The following is a 16,798-nucleotide window of genomic DNA, read 5'->3' as shown; positions in this document are numbered from 1 at the left end:
GTAAGAAGAGGGAGTGATGGGGCAAGAGGAAAATAGGGCAGCATCGACTGTGCAAGTGAACTAACACCTAATAAATTATCTCAATCCATGATATTTATAGTTAACATTTTTCTTAATAACTAAAAAGTCAACTTGATGTTATTCAGCTGTTTATTTATATTGGTACAAGTGCACGTCGGTGCTCTAAATGCTCCCCTTTACCATGATCAAGTATATTCAATTTTCTACTGCAAATAGATATAAGCATTTCTTATTTTGTTTGCACTGTGATTTCATAGATCAAAGCAAATATGGTTACAATCATTTTAGTAGTGTAGGTCAATGCATGGGCAAATAATCTTCGTAATAATGCATGTTTTGATAAATCTTTGGATAAGCTTCAGATGCCTGAAGTTTTTATTTTTATTTATTTATTTATTTTATTTTTTTTTATCAAAAGATGCATGAAGTTTGTATGACAAATTTTATTCACACACCTCTAAATACTAAATACACATCCCTTTTTTAACACACCCAACATCACATTTTATGGGTATGTTAAATTACCAAAAGAGATATTTATATTAACAATAAAGAAACATAATTGGAATTAAGAAATATATGCAGTATGTCATTCACCTAATTTAGGAAGTTGAGGTCCCTTCTCTCTAGAGCATTCTGCGGAGAGTTAGGGTTAGCCTGGTGGGTGTCAGACGTCTGTGTCCTCGGTGACAGAGGCTTGGGTGACTGCTCGTATGTCCTGTTGCTCTTCTTTCTTCAAGAAGGGCTGGGATCTAGTTACCGGTCATCTTATCAACATGGAGGAAGTAATTGGAGGATTGGCTCGGAAACTTGCACTCACGGATTCGGAGGTTGTAGAAGTGGTTCTACCACAGAAGAAACAAAAGCAGCAGCCTAAACGTTTCTTTCTGGTTGGTGAGTTGATGACGGAGAAGCAGTATCGGATGGAATCGCTGATTAGTACTTTGCGTGGTCTCTGGGTTCCAGATGATCCTAATGATAGAACCCGATTAATTGTGTGTCAACTTGAGGGGAGGAAGAGACTGCTCTTCTCATTTTCGTTTGAATCTGATTTGAAGTGGGTGGTATCGCGTGCGCCGTGGTCGTTTGAGAAGGCACTTTTCGCGATAGAGGTGACTGACGGATTAGTGGATCCATTAAAAGTTTCTCTACAAACGCAATTTTTCTGGATTCGAATCAGAGAGATTCCTCCTCTGTACATGGATGAGGTTACAGGGGAGGGTATTGGTCTGGAAGTTGGTACGTATGTCAGAACTGGGAAGGATAGGAACGGAAGTTGTCTGGGTACGTACTTGAGGGTCCGTGTTGGAATTGATGTCAGAACACCTTTGAAGAAGGGTGTGACTATTCCAGGGGCAGCCTGGTCGGGGAACAAGCTATATGATCTAGAATACGAGCGGTTGCCACACTTCTGCTTGTATAGTGGATTGCTCTCTCACACTGGGGCTAGCTGCCCTATCAGAGTGTCTGGAGAGATTACCGAGCCCACATATGATGTGCTACTGAATGCCGAGAGAAAAGAAGCTTGGCTGGAGAGACAAGAGCAGCTACGGAAGGTGGAGGCAGAGGCTGCGGTGTTTGGAGGCGGAACTAGGTTTGGTTTGCACCGGGCTAAGTGCACAGGGTGGATGATGTCGGCGCCAGACTTTCCTTTATCTAGAATGGTGAGGGATCGTAGAGAATTAGAAGAAGACGGAAGGCCTACTGGGGAAGGGGATATGGAAGTGGATGGTGCATTGTCTATGGCCGAGGCGGAGGGCTGCCATGGTCCGAAACGGCGGTGACTGGTGACGGACCTAGGTGGGGAGTCCGGTGTTGGGAAGCTTGATTTACCGGATGTGGAAATTCATTGTAGTCCTGAATTATTGACCGCATTAATGCTAATTGACTCTGATTATGGCAAGAAAAAGGGAATTTCCGAGGAAGACAGAGTGGTTAATAGGGAAGTTTCAAATTTGGAGGTTTTTGAGAATGTTATCCCGCCAGTTCAGCCTGTGAATCCTACTGGGAACATGTCAGGGATAATTTTGGGAAATCACGAAAAGACTGCTAGTTATGGGGATGAAACACTCCGACCCAGCTCGTTAGTCACCTTTATACCTGGTAGGCTGGAGATGGGATTTGTGGATGGACATTCTGGACCAAAGAATGCTGAGAAGCCCAGAGAAAGAGCTACTGGTAAACAGAAGAAGAAGGTGGAGTCGTCTGTTGGTGGGGAAAGGAATGTGAAAGGAGGTCAGCAACAGGCCGGGCTGTCCTCGAAGTCAAGTAGGCCAAAGTGTCAGAAGGATAACATGGGGGGGAAGACAATCCAGCTGGGTGGTGGTAGGCTCAAAAGGTTCGTGGTTGGTGGTAGGTCTACAAAGAAGTCAGGAGTGAGTTTGGGACGTACTCGAAATCGTTCATCCGTGATGGGTCCGGTTACGACCCATCACGAGCAATGAATGTCTTGTGTTGGAACTGCCAGGGGCTCGGGAACCCCTGGACAGTGACAGGGCTCAAAGGGATAGCGTCCCTAATTCATCCCGATTTAATTTTTCTTAGCGAGACGAGGTGCACTTCGGTGGAGATGGCTGAGGTTAAGGTTCAGCTAGGGTGGAGGAATGCTTTTGCGGTGGATTGTAGATTTGTTAAAAAGAAGAAGGGAAAAGGTTTGAGTAGAGCGGGGGGACTTTGCTTACTTTGGAAAGATGATGTGAAAGTGGAGCTCCAAACTTATTCGGACAATCATATCGATGTGGTTGTTGGTGAGAACAACGACCAGAAGAGGTGGAAGTTTACAGGTTTGTATGGTAAACCTAAGTTGGAAGATCGTCACAAGACTTGGTTGTTGCTACGTCAATTGAGTCTGCACGGAAATTTGCCGTGGATTATTGGGGGGGATTTCAATGAAATTTCCTCTGCGTTAGATAAGATGGGAGGGGTGTTGCGAAGTGCTAGACAGATGGCAGGTTTTCAAGAGGCTTTGGAGTTTTGCAACCTTGGGGATATTAAATTTGTTGGACCTAGGTTTACATGGAGAGGTAAAAGAGGTGGTGAGGAAGTTAAAATTAGGTTGGACAAGTTTGTGGGGACGGACACTTGGAAGCATATGTTTCCAGGTTCTTTGGTAAGACATTTAAATCCTTCCAAGTCAGATCATATTCCAATTGTACTAGAAGTGAGAGAGCAGGTCCAACGGAAAAAGAAAAAAAAAGAAGAAAAAATTCAAGTTTGAAGAGGTTTGGTTGAAAGAGGAGACGTGTAGAGAAGTTGTTAGAGTGGGGTGGGATGGTGCGTCTGGGAGTGACCCTTTCCAGGTTTTGTGGAACAGGCTGCAAAATACAAGGTCAGCCTTGGAAGTCTGGAGTGCAGAACACTTTGGGAATTTGACGAGGGAGATTGAAAATGTCAAAGCCCAGCTTGCGATATTCTTTGATAATTCCTTTTCTGCACCCCCTGATATGGTTAGAGTGGAACTCGAATCCAGATTAGATGTTCTTCTTCGTCGTGAGCAGACTTTTTGGAAGCATAGGGCTAAAATATTTTGGTTGTCAGACGGAGACTTGAATACTAGATTTTTCCATCAAAGAGCGAGTAACCAAAAGAAGAAGAATACTATTTTAGGTCTTTTCGACGAAGACGGTGCATGGTGTACAGAGGATAAGGACTTGGAGAGAATTGTTCTAACTTATTTTCAAAAGCTTTTTTCTTCTTCTCAACCCACATGTTTCCAGAATATTCTAGAAGTCTTGCCCCAGGTGATCTCAGAAGATGATAACGCCACATTGACCAGAGAGCATAGTGTGGATGAGATCTTTGGGGCCATTAAAGCTATGCATCCATCTAAGGCGCCTGGCCCTAATGGTTTTGCCCCGTGTTTTTATCAGGCTTTTTGGGAGTTGATTGGAGGGGACGTGGTGGAGGCAGTGAGGTCGTTGGTTGGATCGGTGGACCAGTTGAAGACTGTTAACAGTACGGTTATTGCTCTTATACCAAAGGTGGAAGCTCCGCAATATATGAGCCAGTTTAGGCCTATCAGTCTTTGTAACGTTGTTTACAAAATTGGTTCGAAAGCCCTGGCCAACCGATTGAAGCCTTTTTTGAACAACTTAATTTCTCCTTACCAGAGTGCTTTCGTACCCGAAAGGTTGATCTCAGATAACTCTTTGTTGGCTTTTGAGGTTTCCCATTGTTTGAAGAGAAGGAGAAGTGGTAAGAAGGGATATTATGCATTGAAGCTGGATATGAGCAAGGCATATGATCGTGTGGAGTGAGATTTCTTGGAGGCGGTTTTAGTCAGAATGGGGTTTTGTGGTGTTTGGGTCAGCTGGATTATGGGATGTATACGTACAGTTTCTTATTCATTCATTGTTAATGGGGAGCCTAGAGGACGTGTTATTCCCTCTAGAGGTTTACGGCAAGGAGATGCCATATCACCTTATCTTTTTCTTCTTTGTACAGAGGTTCTTTCACGGTTAATTGTCAAGGCTGAGGAGTTGGATACTTTGCATGGGGTGGAAATCTGTAGGGGAGCACCGAGCATCAGTCACTTATTTTTTACCGATGACTCTTTTATTTTTTTCAAGGCAGAGGTGTCAGACTGTATTGCATTAAAGGGAATCCTCAAAGATTATGAGTTTGCATCGGGGCAACAGGTGAACTACCAAAAAAGTTGTATCTCTTTTAGTAAGAATGTGGAGTTAGTGTTCCAGGATGAGCTTGCTTCGATACTTAGAGTAACAAGAGTAGATAAGCATGACAAATACCTGGGGTTGCCTACTGAAATTAGTTATTCCAAGGAGGATGCTTTTGTATTCTTGAATGAAAAGATTCGGGGTAGAACTCAAGGGTGGAGAGAAAAGACTCTTTCAATGGCTGGTAGGGAAGTGATGATTAAAGCGGTGGCTCAAGCTATTCCATCATATGTCATGAGCTGTTTTGAGTTACCTAAACATATGTGTAATGAAATGCACCAACTTATGGCACGTTTTTGGTGGGGAGGGTCGGAAGGGGATAGGAGGATACATTGGCTCTCGTGGGAAAAGTTGTGTAGGCCTAAGTTGGAGGGAGGTATGGGGTTTCGAAATATGCATTGCTTCAAGTTGGCTCTTCTAGCTAAACAAGGGTGGAGGCTCATTCATAGACCGGATTCGTTAATTGCTTAATTGTTGAAAGCGAAATATTATCCTCATTGCCCATTCATGGAGGCTGAGTTAAAGAAGGGTGCATCATATACGTGGCGGAGCATTATGGCTGGTAGGGAAGTGTTGAGGAAAGGGGTTAGATTTCAGGTTGGTGATGGTTCGAAGATCTCCCTGTGGAGGGATCCATGGCTACCTCTCCCCAGCTCGTTTAGACCGTTTTCACCTACCATGGAAGGTACCGAGGACTGGAAGGTGGTGGATATTATTGATGCAGATGAGAAAGAATGGTTACTAGAGATAATGAATGAATTATTCAAAGAGATGGAGGTTAGTAAAATTGCTTCTATTCCATTGAGCTTGCGGCATGCAACGGATAGACTAGTGTGGCATTTTGATACGAAGGGTTTGTACTCTGTCAAGAGTGGGTACCATGTTTATTGTAATTCCCTGAAGATGGTGGATGTGGCTTCTACGTCATCTGAGGTTGTTGGGGGTCCTTTGCGTCATTACTGGAGACAACTCTGGAAAACTAATTTGCCTCCAAAAGTCAAGGTTTTTGTGTGGCGTCTCTTGCATGGAGTCCTTCCAACAAGGTCAACTTTATCTCTTCGTAAAGTTCCTATGGTTGATATTAATTGCATCTTTTGTCATAAGGAAGTAGAAACTGGAATGCACGTGTTCAAACAATGTGAAGTATTGCAAAGTTTTTGGACCTTAGGTCCTTTGAAGCTAAAGGCCAAGAATCACGTTGCATGTATTTTGAAAGGGTGGGTCCTAGACATGATGGACATGTTATGCTTTGATCTGATTGAGTATTTTTTTCATGGCCTTTTGGATTGTGTGGTGTGAAAGGAATAACCTAGTTTGGAAGGGGGGTAATTTCCAACCCATGCATATTCTTCAGTGGTGTAGACAAAGTTTGGAGGACTTTCAGAAATATCATCCGAAGGCCAGTAGCAAGAAGAAGCGTCCTTTGACCAAGTGGAAATGTCCTCCGCGCGGTAGACTCAAAATTAACATTGATGGTGCTTATAGAGCGGATAGTGATGAATGAGGTATTGGTGTGGTGGTCAGGGATGATTTGGGCACGGGTATTGCAGCCATTGCTAGACCTTTTTTGCATGCACACTCGACTATTAATATGGAGGCTGAGGCATGTAGAGCTGGTCTTCTTCTTGGTATTCACCAAGGTTGGACGGAAGTAGAAATTGAAAGTGACTCTGCCCTTCTGATTGCCACACTCAAGAATAAGGAGAAGAATTTCTCGGAGGTAAGTCGGGTTTTTGATGATTGTAAGGAGTACTTAACAGCTTTTCAATCTGCGGAAATTCGACATATTTACCTTGAAGCAAATGGTGTTGCACATAGGCTTGCACACCTTGCTAGTTTATCTTTTATTGATGATGTGTGGTTAGATGAGAGTCCTGCTATTATTCAGGATGTACTCTACGAGGATTATTGTAATAGTTCTACTGTAGCTCGGGGTTCAGGTTTTATATCCCCCCCCCCTAATGCAAAATTTTAATATTAGTTTAATAAAGGGAACCGGGTGTGGGGCTGAGCCTCCCAGCTAGGCTGGGTTCCAAACCCCTTTAAAAATATATATATGCAGTTTTTTTTTGTTTTTGTTTCCAAGTCTACCTTAGATGGATATCATGAATTTGATTCTCAATAATTTAGCATGCATGGAATCGAGCATTTTTATCAATCTAGTTTCAAAAATGTATTAACTGTCCAAATGATATGGACAAACAAGAGAAAGTGAAAACCGTTGAAAAATTCCTCAAGAACTCTTGTGATGTATTATTTTGTTTCGCTCCAATTTCATCCTCAGCAGTTCACAAATCTCAACAATTGGCATATGAATATTGTCTTGGTCAAGTCCTCAATGACAAGCAATTTCCCATTGGCATTTGAGTATGTTCAACCCAACAAGTGAAAAGCAATTAAAACATTCTTTGGGTGTCATTGTATTAACTTTAGTGATGACCATGTGATTTACCGAAACTCTCACATTGAGCCATTGAGGAATTGAGGCTAAGTCTTCCAATGCAATATGCCATTCTTTGGGTCTCATTTTTTTTTTTTTCAATTTCAGCAATGCAATAGGTAATCTCTCTTGTATAAGAAAAACAATAAATAGTCTCTTACCAGATATTTATCTCAATTTATTTCAGCAAAAAAAAAAAGATATGTATTTAATGAAAAGATATTGTGTATTTGTAAATGAGGATAGTTTAGGAAGTTTGAGGTTATGTTTCTAGTAAAATATTAAAATAAAAAGGTTAATAGGTTGTGTATTAAGTAAGAGATGTGTATCTATCATTTAGCAATGTGTGAATAAAATTTCTCAGTTTGTATTCATGTTTCATGCCAAGAAAAAAAAGTTACGCTTTGTGAAATGATATATAAGTAATAACATTTCATATTTTGAAATTTGTACATTTTTTGGAAAACATCATATACCCATAAAAATGCAAAGTCTCAGCTTAAGATATTTTATTGCATGCAATATGGTAGCCCGAAGAAAACCGCCCTATTTAGCATAAATATAAGATGCATTACAATTAAGACTAGAAGACAGTTAGCAAGTTGTCAATTTCATTATCATATTCTTTTTTGAAATAGAAGTTGAAATTTATTAGATCAACTGTCAAAAGGCTATAGTAAGCTTACATAAGAAAGCCAAAGCAACAGATTGCTCTATCTAAGCTAAAATAAAGCATTACAATCTCTGGGACATTCACTATTTAGCAAGCCTATACAAGAATGATCAAAACCTCGCATTCTACAAAAAAGAAATCATTCAACTAGCCCTCGCTTTCCAGACACACAATTGTGGTACAAACAATAATCTAGAAACGTCATAAAAGACTTATAGAAGTTTCACCAAACTCACACATGCTTGAAGAAAACCAGAAATAAAACTAATAAATAACCAGCTCCTTCCCTTTCGAGTTGGAACTTGATCTGTATTAGCCTAGTCAAAGAGTTGTTTCTTGGTTGCCCTTGTCCTCATAGTATCATCATCAACCTTTGTTGCCTTTTTTTTTTTCTCCATACGACAGCTTATTCTTGCTACCAGTAGGTCTACCTCGCTTCCTTTTCAATTGCCCACTATTTTCCTCATTCTGCACCAACGTACTAGTCCTAAATTCTCCAGTTACAAGTTCAAATTTTTGTTCCCCACTACAAGGCTCAATTTCAATTTCTTAGGAGATATAGAAATACCCTCCTCCTGGTAGCTCAGGGATATGTGTTTGACGGCGAGGACGCTACAATAAAGTTGCCAGATTATGGAGCAGTCGTTCCGGCAATTGGTTTGGAATAGAAGTACAAAAGACTAGATGTGGACCAGAGGCTGAAACCTTAGCCCTAGCTCTTGCGTTCATTGCCGTACCAGATGCAGACACTGAGACACCTACCATTTGCAATGTTAGCTCTGGTGAAGCATCCTCCATCCGAGCACCCAAAATAGTGCACTCTGCCTCATTATCATCTTCATCCAAAGATGGACCCGAGCAGGGGAGTCCTACATGAGTGAAAAATCCACAAGTAGCACATCTACCAAATATCTTATCAAACCTGAACTTGCAAAGAAATTCGACCTCGTCTTTAACACAATGCCAACGTTTGAAGGATAAAGGATGCTTGAAAGGGATCTCCACCCTAATCCAGAGCTTTCTGACTTTTTAACCATGTTTGTCAATCTCTTGGAAATCTCCAATAGTGTAGCTAATTAGGCATCGTCAACGGGCCGGGCCCATTCATAGCGGGCTTGGGCCGGGCTTTATTGTAAATCGAAGGATCCAAACCCGTCCATATAAACATATAAAGCGGGTCTTGCGGGCTTTTTCGGGACGGGTCTTGTGGGCTTTATTTATAATAAATATTTAAAGACACTAATTTTTTTTATAAATCTATATTTATATATCATACATTCCAAAGAGCAACCTCTATCAATTCAAAGAAAATGGGAAAACCGACCGTTGGATGTGATAATTACAATAAATTATGCGTGTGATTAAAAATTTAGTCAATTTCACTATTGTTTCGAACCCGATCGGATTGGTCAACTGTAGTCATTTGTATGTTTTCTTGGTTGACCGATGACATAACAACCGCGAAACGTGCTTATTTTTTTACATCACGTTTGTAAATATCTCATCGATGGATGTGCATGGACATAAGATAAAAATTTCAATTTTAATTACAAATACATTGGTCTATACCAATTTGCCTCCTAAAGTTGTATAACTTATACATTGCATTTAAATTGTTGAGGTTCATTCTAAAGCAAACATGAAGTGAAAAATGAATTTGGAGAAACCAACCGCTCGATGGAGAGATTGTAGTATTTTATGGTGGTTGTAAAAATTTCAGCCAATTTGGTTCTCGTTTCGAATTCGATCAACTAGGTCAAACTTAGTTACTCTTATAAACTTATATTTATATATCATACACTCTAAAGATCAACCTCTATCAATTCAAAGAAAATGGAAAAACCAACCGTTGGATATGATTATTACAATAAATTATGACTATGGTAAAAAATTTAGCCAATTTCACTATATTTTTGAATCTGATCGAATTGGTCAACCGTTGTCACTTGTATGTTTTCTTAGTTGACCGATGACACAACGACTGCGAAATGTGCTTATTTTTTCACATCAAGTCTGTAAATATTCCATAGATGGATGTGCGTGAACATAAAATAAAAACTTCAATTTTAATTACAAAGACATTGGCCTATACCAATTTGCCTCCTAAAGTTATTAACTTATACATTGCATTTAAATTGTTGAGGTTCATTCTAAAGCAAACATGAAGTGAAAAATGAATTTAGAGAAACCAACCGCTCAATGGAAAGATTGTAATGTTTTATGGTGGTTGTAAAAATTTCAGCCAATTTAGTTTTTGTTTTGAATTCGATCAACTAGGTCAAACTTAGTTACTCTTATAAACCTATATTTATATATCATACACTCCAGAGGGTAACCTCTATCAATTCAAATAAAATGGAAAAACCGACCGTTGGATGAGATTATTATAATAAATTATAAGTGTGGTAAAATATTTAGCTAATTTCACCATATTTTTTTATCCGATTGAATAACCGGTCAACCGTAGTCATGACATGTAAAATATATATGCACATATTCTATATAGAAGTATGAGAATGTCCAATTTCACCATAAGCCAAATTACAACAAATTCACACTCACACAAAGAGACACACACACACACACACACACACACACACACATATATAATGATGATGTGACACACTGAATATTTCCAAATATATGTGATGGGCCTTCTAGATTCTTGTCAAAGCTGAACTGCTTTCACTTAAATTGCCATAACTTCTTCTAGAAAAGTCGGAATCTCAAACAGTAAAATTTTTCAGAAACAAGACACATGGGGCTTTCCGTTCATATAGGGTACAACTCCTAATTCTATCCGAGCAGCTCCCAGTAATTCAGCGAAGTTCGGTTCTAGACATGAACTTGTAAAAGATGTTGCAAATTCACATCGAAGCAGAACTGCCTTCACTTAAATTGCCATAACTCATTCTAGAAAAGTCGGAATCGCAAACCTTAAATTTCTCAGAAACTATAAACATGGGGCTTTTCGTGCATATAGGGTACATCTCTTAATTCCATAAGAGCAGTTCCCAGTAATTCAGCGAAGTTAGGTGTTCTGCACAACAGTTTCTATGTTGCAGATTCTCGTTCAAGCTTAAGTTCCTTCACTTAAATTACCTTAACTCCTTCTAGAATAGTCGGAATTGCAAACCGTAAAAATTCCTCTAAAACTAGACACATGGGGCTTCCCTTACATATAGGGTACAACTCCTAATTTGTGATACCCAGAAAATTCGTAATTATTTTCTGAAGATTTTCTGGAATTAATTTTATGTTTATTGGACGGTTTCATGGCTTGTGGAATGAGCGGAAGTGTTTCAGATTAATTTTCATTCAGAAAATATGACTTTAGGGGTGGCGCAAAGGTTGACTTTTGATACGTTGAGATTCTCTGAAAACTTCCATCACAAAAGTTGTAGTGCGCGTCTATACGAGTTCGTGGACATATGGAACGAGTCAATTTGAGTTTGTATGAAGAAGTTATGACTATTGGAAGAAGTTTCCATTTTGGTATAAATAGGGAATTTCTGAAAAATCATTTCATAATTTCACTTTCCTTTTTCGGAAAGCTTTCTTCTCTCTCGACTGCACTTTCAGTATCTGAGTTTTTCGACTGACTCGACCCGGACCCGGCCTACCCGACCAGCTTTTTCGGCAAACTGCGGCGGTCTCCGGCGACGAAACTTTCCAGATAGGATCGTCTTCTCCGTCTGGTCGTCCCTGTGGTGTCCTCTAGCACCGATTCTCGGTGGTGGCGGCGGTAGAAGGCGGCGCAGTTGAGTGTTTTCGGACCCGATCTGTTCTCCGATCTCCGACGTCGGCGGGGCTTCAAGTTGAGCATGGGGAGCTCAGAGCAACCTCCTTGATCGATCCTTGTTGGTTGTTTGGATCGATTCACGTAAAACTTGATTCAACTCAGATTGGATTACCGCTCACGGCTTGTGAGGTAGTTTTCGACCATTTAAGCTTGTTTTCTGACTTTGACCTAGTTATGATAATTCACAAGCATGCTTAGATGAAGCTTTTTGATGTTGGGAGTTTTGAGAAATATTGAGTTTTGGCCGGCGGCGGTGCTCCACTTCCTGTGGCGGCGTTCTGGAGGTGTTCCAGCCACTTAAGGAACTATTTTTGGTATTATATATGTTCTACTCGTTGATACGAGCGTTTCGATATATAATATGCAAATTTTGGAGTTCGTATGGAATTGTTATGATTTTTACAGTTTCATACCGATCGATTTATTCGATCCGTGAGGATTCGAGCGTCCAATCGACTTGTGGTTTGGTCACATTGATCGTGGACGAATTCCGGGGACTTTGGGAGGTCTCGGATGTGGTTTCGCCTCAATTGGCGTCACTTTGGGAATTTTGATTCGATTTAGGGTTTCGAACGTTATTCCTTGTGTTTCATTGACTAAATCAGAGCTGTAATTCCTAAGGTACGTGACGTAGTACTCCTTGGATGGCTATTTTGTCGATTGGCTACTTTGTTCTGTATTGAAGACGCAGCGGGAGTTTCGAGGTGAGTAATCTCACGAAGTTCATTTACGAACGGGATTACCATATCGTTTTGAGAGTTATTTAGTAACTGCAAACTATAGTTGGTATTAGTAGGCATTTCTGAGCGGATGACTACATATATATATATTTACGTGAAATATATATGTTTTGGTGGTGTGTGGATTTATGAAAACAATATGCATGAAATGATGCTTTTTATTGTTTTGGGTTGTGGCTTTTGGAAAACAAATGATTTGTGGAAATGATTGATTTCGATTTGTTTTGAAAAGCGTTGAGATTTGAGAAAAACGTTGAGATTTGGGTATGAAAACAATAGGCATGAATTGATGTTTTTTATTGTTCTGTGTTATGGCTTTTCGGAAAACAATGATTATGGAAATGTTGATTTCGATTGTTTTCAAATGCGTTGCGATTTGTGTAACATTTTGGGTCCAGTGTGACTCCTTTAATGATTTGCTCCAAGGGACTGTGCGGCCCGAGGATCGAAGGTCTATGACCTTGGGCAAAATATCTGGTTATCACGTCTTTGGCCGGACGAGTGGTTACGTTTTCAGTTAGAGCTCTAATCTGTCTGCCATATAGGTAATTCATGGGGTAACGAGAATTGGTTATTGATAACTCATGACATTACGTATTTTTAGGGAACAAGGTGTAAGTTTATCTCGTGATTTGTGTGGGTTTATCCCGTGCTTTGTTTCTTGATTGAAACGTGATTTGTTTATTGATTTAAACGTGTGAGTTTATCTCGTGATTTGTGTGGGTTTATCATGTGCTTTGTTTCTTGATTGAAATGTGATTTGTTTATTGATTTAAACGTGTGAGTTTATCTCGTGATTTGTGTGAGTTTATCCCGTGCTTTGTTTCTTGATTGAAACGTGATTTGTTTATTGATTTAAACGTGTGAGTTTATCTCTTGCTTTGTTTATTGATTTAAACGTGATTTGTGTGGGTTTATCCCGTGCTTTTTTTCTTGATTGAAACGTGATTTGTTTATTGATTTAAACGTGTGAGTTTATCTCGTGCTTTGTTTATTGATTTAAACGTGATTTGTGTGAGTTTGTCTCGTGCTTTGTTTATTGATTTAAATGTGATTCGTGTGAGTTTATCTCGTGCTTTATTTATTGATTTAGACGTGATTCATGTGAGTTATTCTCGTGATTGGCGTGAGTTGTGTGTGGTTTGAGTTACTCATACGGGCTTGCAAAAGCTTACCGGGTTTGTTGTGTGACAACCCGATACACTATTCAAACGGTGTAGGGGTTAATCCTACAGGTTAGAATAATCGGGGCTGAAGCTGAGATAGCGCCTTTGCAGCTTTACGGTAGGAAGCTATCTTTGTGACCTTACCGTTGATAAGGACTTCCGTTGTATAGTTACTCTGAGCAGCATTTACGTTTTATTTTGTTGTTGACAATTTAATTCGTAAGCTTGTGTAATATATAACTCTATGGAGCGAGTGTATATTAACTTTGAGGGTTCAGGGCATCAGTGTGTACTTGGTTTAAAGGAAAAAAGATTCCAGGTATTTTGTATTGATGACTGAACGTTCACGCATGTATAATTATGAGATTATATATATTGATTTTCATGTGTGTAAAATCAGGGGCGTGACATAATTCCTTTTGAGCAGTTCTCAGTAATTCAGCGAAGTTAGGTATTCTGCACAATAGTTTCTGTGTTATTTATATAATATTTTTTGTTTGCGGGCTTTTACCGGTAGGGCCTAGCGGGCTTTTGGCTAGCCGGGCCTATGGGTTGGATCTGGTTTTTACTGGCTTTTTGACGGGCCGGGCTGGGCTTTTCGCCCTCAGGGCAGGCGGGCCTCCATCGGCCTACTTGATCTGCGAGCTTTTTGATGAGGCCTATAGCTAATCATAGTCACCACCCTTTCATATCGGAAAGATAGAGGGATGCCTTGTAGCGTCATCTAATACGATGATGGAGTGAAAGGAACAAACTCAATATTAGCGACGCTGCCGTAGTAGGCTAGGACTATCGGTATATGATTATAACCCCACGGGGCTTGCTTCCAAGTTCGATCACTGTTAGCCGCGTCTGGCAACGTGAAAAGGATCTGACTTTGTACTGGAGTGGTGAGAAGCTTTCCCACCAAAAAGACGTCTGCCTAGCGCATAATTGACCTACTTTTTCCCCTCAACGATAGCAAGAGAGGAAGCAAGGCGAGCAGCCGCCATCAACAAAACTCATTGTTGAAATTTACATAGAAAAACTGTAACCCTAGTTCAGAGGGAAAAGAGACAGGCGGCTCTGCTAATTTTTTCCCATGGTTTCAATTTCATCAGCATATGATGATATAATAGCATCACATATATGAAATAAATTGTATAATATGTTCTCTTTTTTTGTTTTGTTTTGAGAATAGTATAATATGTTCTTAAAACTTATAATTTGTCTACATTATTAATAGTTTGGGCTAAATACTGATTACTACCCTGTAGTTTGGGTCCAAAATCAATTCAGTCCCTGAACTTCTAATTTCATCAAAAACACCCATGCACTTTCATTTTTTTATATAATAGGTCCAATTTGTTAGTTTTCCAATAATTGAAGTTATTTAACTTGTTAACGTGGCTCATATATGGCCTATGTTTTATGATGTGGTGTCGAGGTGGCCTACATAGTCAATTTAGGAGTGAGTCCTACTATAAAATAAATAGTTTTTTTTTTAACAAATAATTCAACTATAGCGAACTCATAACAGAATATTAACGAATTGGACCTATTAGATCAAAATTGAAAGTGCAGTGGTGTTTTTGATGAAATTAGAAATCCAGGGACTGAATTGATTTTGGACCTAAACCACAAGGTAGTAACTAGTATTTAGCCCTAATAGTTTTACAGTAGGCAACGCCGAATAACATGGTCAAGAAGATTCCCTCACCTTTAATTATAAAAGAAAATGAGTCCATTTCACATGGAGAGGGAGTATCAAACATTTCTTTTTTAGGTTCTCCTCAATCATTTCACATGTTTAAGAAAATTTCAGAACACCAAAGTACATATATGACTTATAAACCTTAGAATCAAAAGAAGGGGTTTTTACTTCAACAGTGTCTGAACTCTTCGAGTACTTTTGAAATGATACCTGAACTTTCAAAGTTATCAATGTGATACCTGAACTCATTTTTTCGTATCAACGTCGTACCTGCGGTCGATTTTCGTCACAAAACCGTTAACTATGACCACATGCCCAGCACGTGAGGTATAAAATAAGGGTAAAAATCACATTTCCCACTTCCTTCAGTTTTTCACGTGTCCTGTCGTACCTTCAGTTCTTCTTCTCCATTTCTATTTCCTTTTTCATCTGCAAAATGCAATCAGATGGGATGATGACATTTCCTAGCAAAATGCTAAACCCAAAGCAAAACTTGAATCCAATTCTCTGATGGACGAACACCATCGAGGACTCCATCTCGTCGGAGTTCTCTAAGCACAACTTGATCGACGGCTTTGCTTCTCTGAATTTATTGCAGGGCGGAGCGGTGTAGACGGCTTCACAACTCTTGGCCTCCAGAAATGAGACTTGGAATTTATCTGAGATTTCAGACTGAGGGATTAGAGAGAGAGACAGAGAGAGAATATGGCTGGCAGTCCAGACCTTCTTGTGCAGCTTGCCAGAGATATGATGGAGGCGGGCCACGCCATCGTGGCACTCAGCTTCCTCACCACAACTAACATCATAGCATAAGTTCATGAATTTCATTGAGTGGCAAGAAGCTTGAATTTTTGCAAGGTAGCCATATCGATCTAGCTGAGTTCAATGTGGTTGTAGTCAGGCAGTGCTTGAAAATGGTTGGGTGGTTGAGAGAGAAGGTGAGATCTGATTTGCGGCCATGGCTTCCAATTGGAGGGGACAAATCAGAAGGAAGAAGACGTCGAAAAAGAAAAAAAAGAAAGAAAGAAAGCAAAAAAAAAACAATACGTTTGATGGTAAATTAGTCTTTTAACCTCATTAAGTGCCTCACGTGCTGGGCACGTGGTCATAGTTAACGGCTTTGTGACGGAAATTGACCGCATGTACGATGTTGATACGAAAAAATGAGTCCAGGTATCACATTGATAACTTTGAAAGTTCAGGTATCATTTCAAAAGTCATCAAAGAATTCATGCACTATTAAAGTGAAAAACTCTCAAAAGAATTATTGTTTATAAATCTAGCCTTTAGCTAGATCAATTTTACTTCAAACTAGCGTATCTCCCATATTCTTGGCCTAGACCATATATACTATGCTCGCATTGACCATATATACAAAGTCCAAATGAAATTTGTTATGTTGTTTGCCAACAGAAAATGATGTTGAAGGTTGGAGTGGTTTTAAATTGGAATATAATGTATATTTAACCTAGGTTAAGATGACTGAGATTTTTAGGGTGGAAAAGGGGTGGTGATCCTGAATTGGTGAAATTTGGTAGATAGCCATTTATGGGGTTGATGGGTATTGGTGTGAGATTAGGGCTAATG

General features: G+C 39.7%; 2 protein-coding genes across 2 annotated transcripts; both read left to right on the top strand.

Moving 5' to 3' along the window:
• The first annotated feature begins 1,898 nt into the window (after positions 1–1,898).
• LOC112194102 lies at positions 1,899–4,277 on the top strand. Its single transcript, XM_024334359.1, has 3 exons — positions 1,899–2,396; positions 2,489–3,130; positions 3,321–4,277. Exons 1-3 carry the CDS (start codon positions 1,899–1,901, stop codon positions 4,275–4,277), a joined length of 2,097 nt encoding a protein of 698 aa, XP_024190127.1.
• Positions 3,941–5,182, top strand: LOC112194101. Its single transcript, XM_024334358.2, has one exon. The coding sequence runs from the start codon at positions 4,305–4,307 to the stop codon at positions 5,166–5,168; it is 864 nt and encodes a 287-aa protein (XP_024190126.1). The 5' UTR covers positions 3,941–4,304; the 3' UTR covers positions 5,169–5,182.
• The last annotated feature ends 11,616 nt before the right edge of the window (positions 5,183–16,798 follow it).

The sequence above is a fragment of the Rosa chinensis genome, chromosome 3, assembly GCF_002994745.2.
Source record: "Rosa chinensis cultivar Old Blush chromosome 3, RchiOBHm-V2, whole genome shotgun sequence".
Classification (NCBI taxonomy): Eukaryota; Viridiplantae; Streptophyta; class Magnoliopsida; order Rosales; family Rosaceae; genus Rosa; species Rosa chinensis.
The sequence above is the reverse complement of the archived record's forward strand: the minus strand, read 5'-3'. Positions and strand labels throughout refer to the sequence as shown.

Coding starts and splice junctions, on each gene's coding strand:
- LOC112194102 (XM_024334359.1), top strand. CDS start 1,899: ATGCTAATTGACTCTGATTATGGCAAGAAAAAGGGAATTTCCGAGGAA. Junction 2,397..2,488: donor GGTCTACAAAGAAGTCAGGA/GTGAGTTTGGGA, acceptor TGGAACTGCCAG/GGGCTCGGGAACCCCTGGAC. Junction 3,131..3,320: donor ATATGTTTCCAGGTTCTTTG/GTAAGACATTTA, acceptor GACCCTTTCCAG/GTTTTGTGGAACAGGCTGCA.
- LOC112194101 (XM_024334358.2), top strand. CDS start 4,305: ATGGGGTTTTGTGGTGTTTGGGTCAGCTGGATTATGGGATGTATACGT.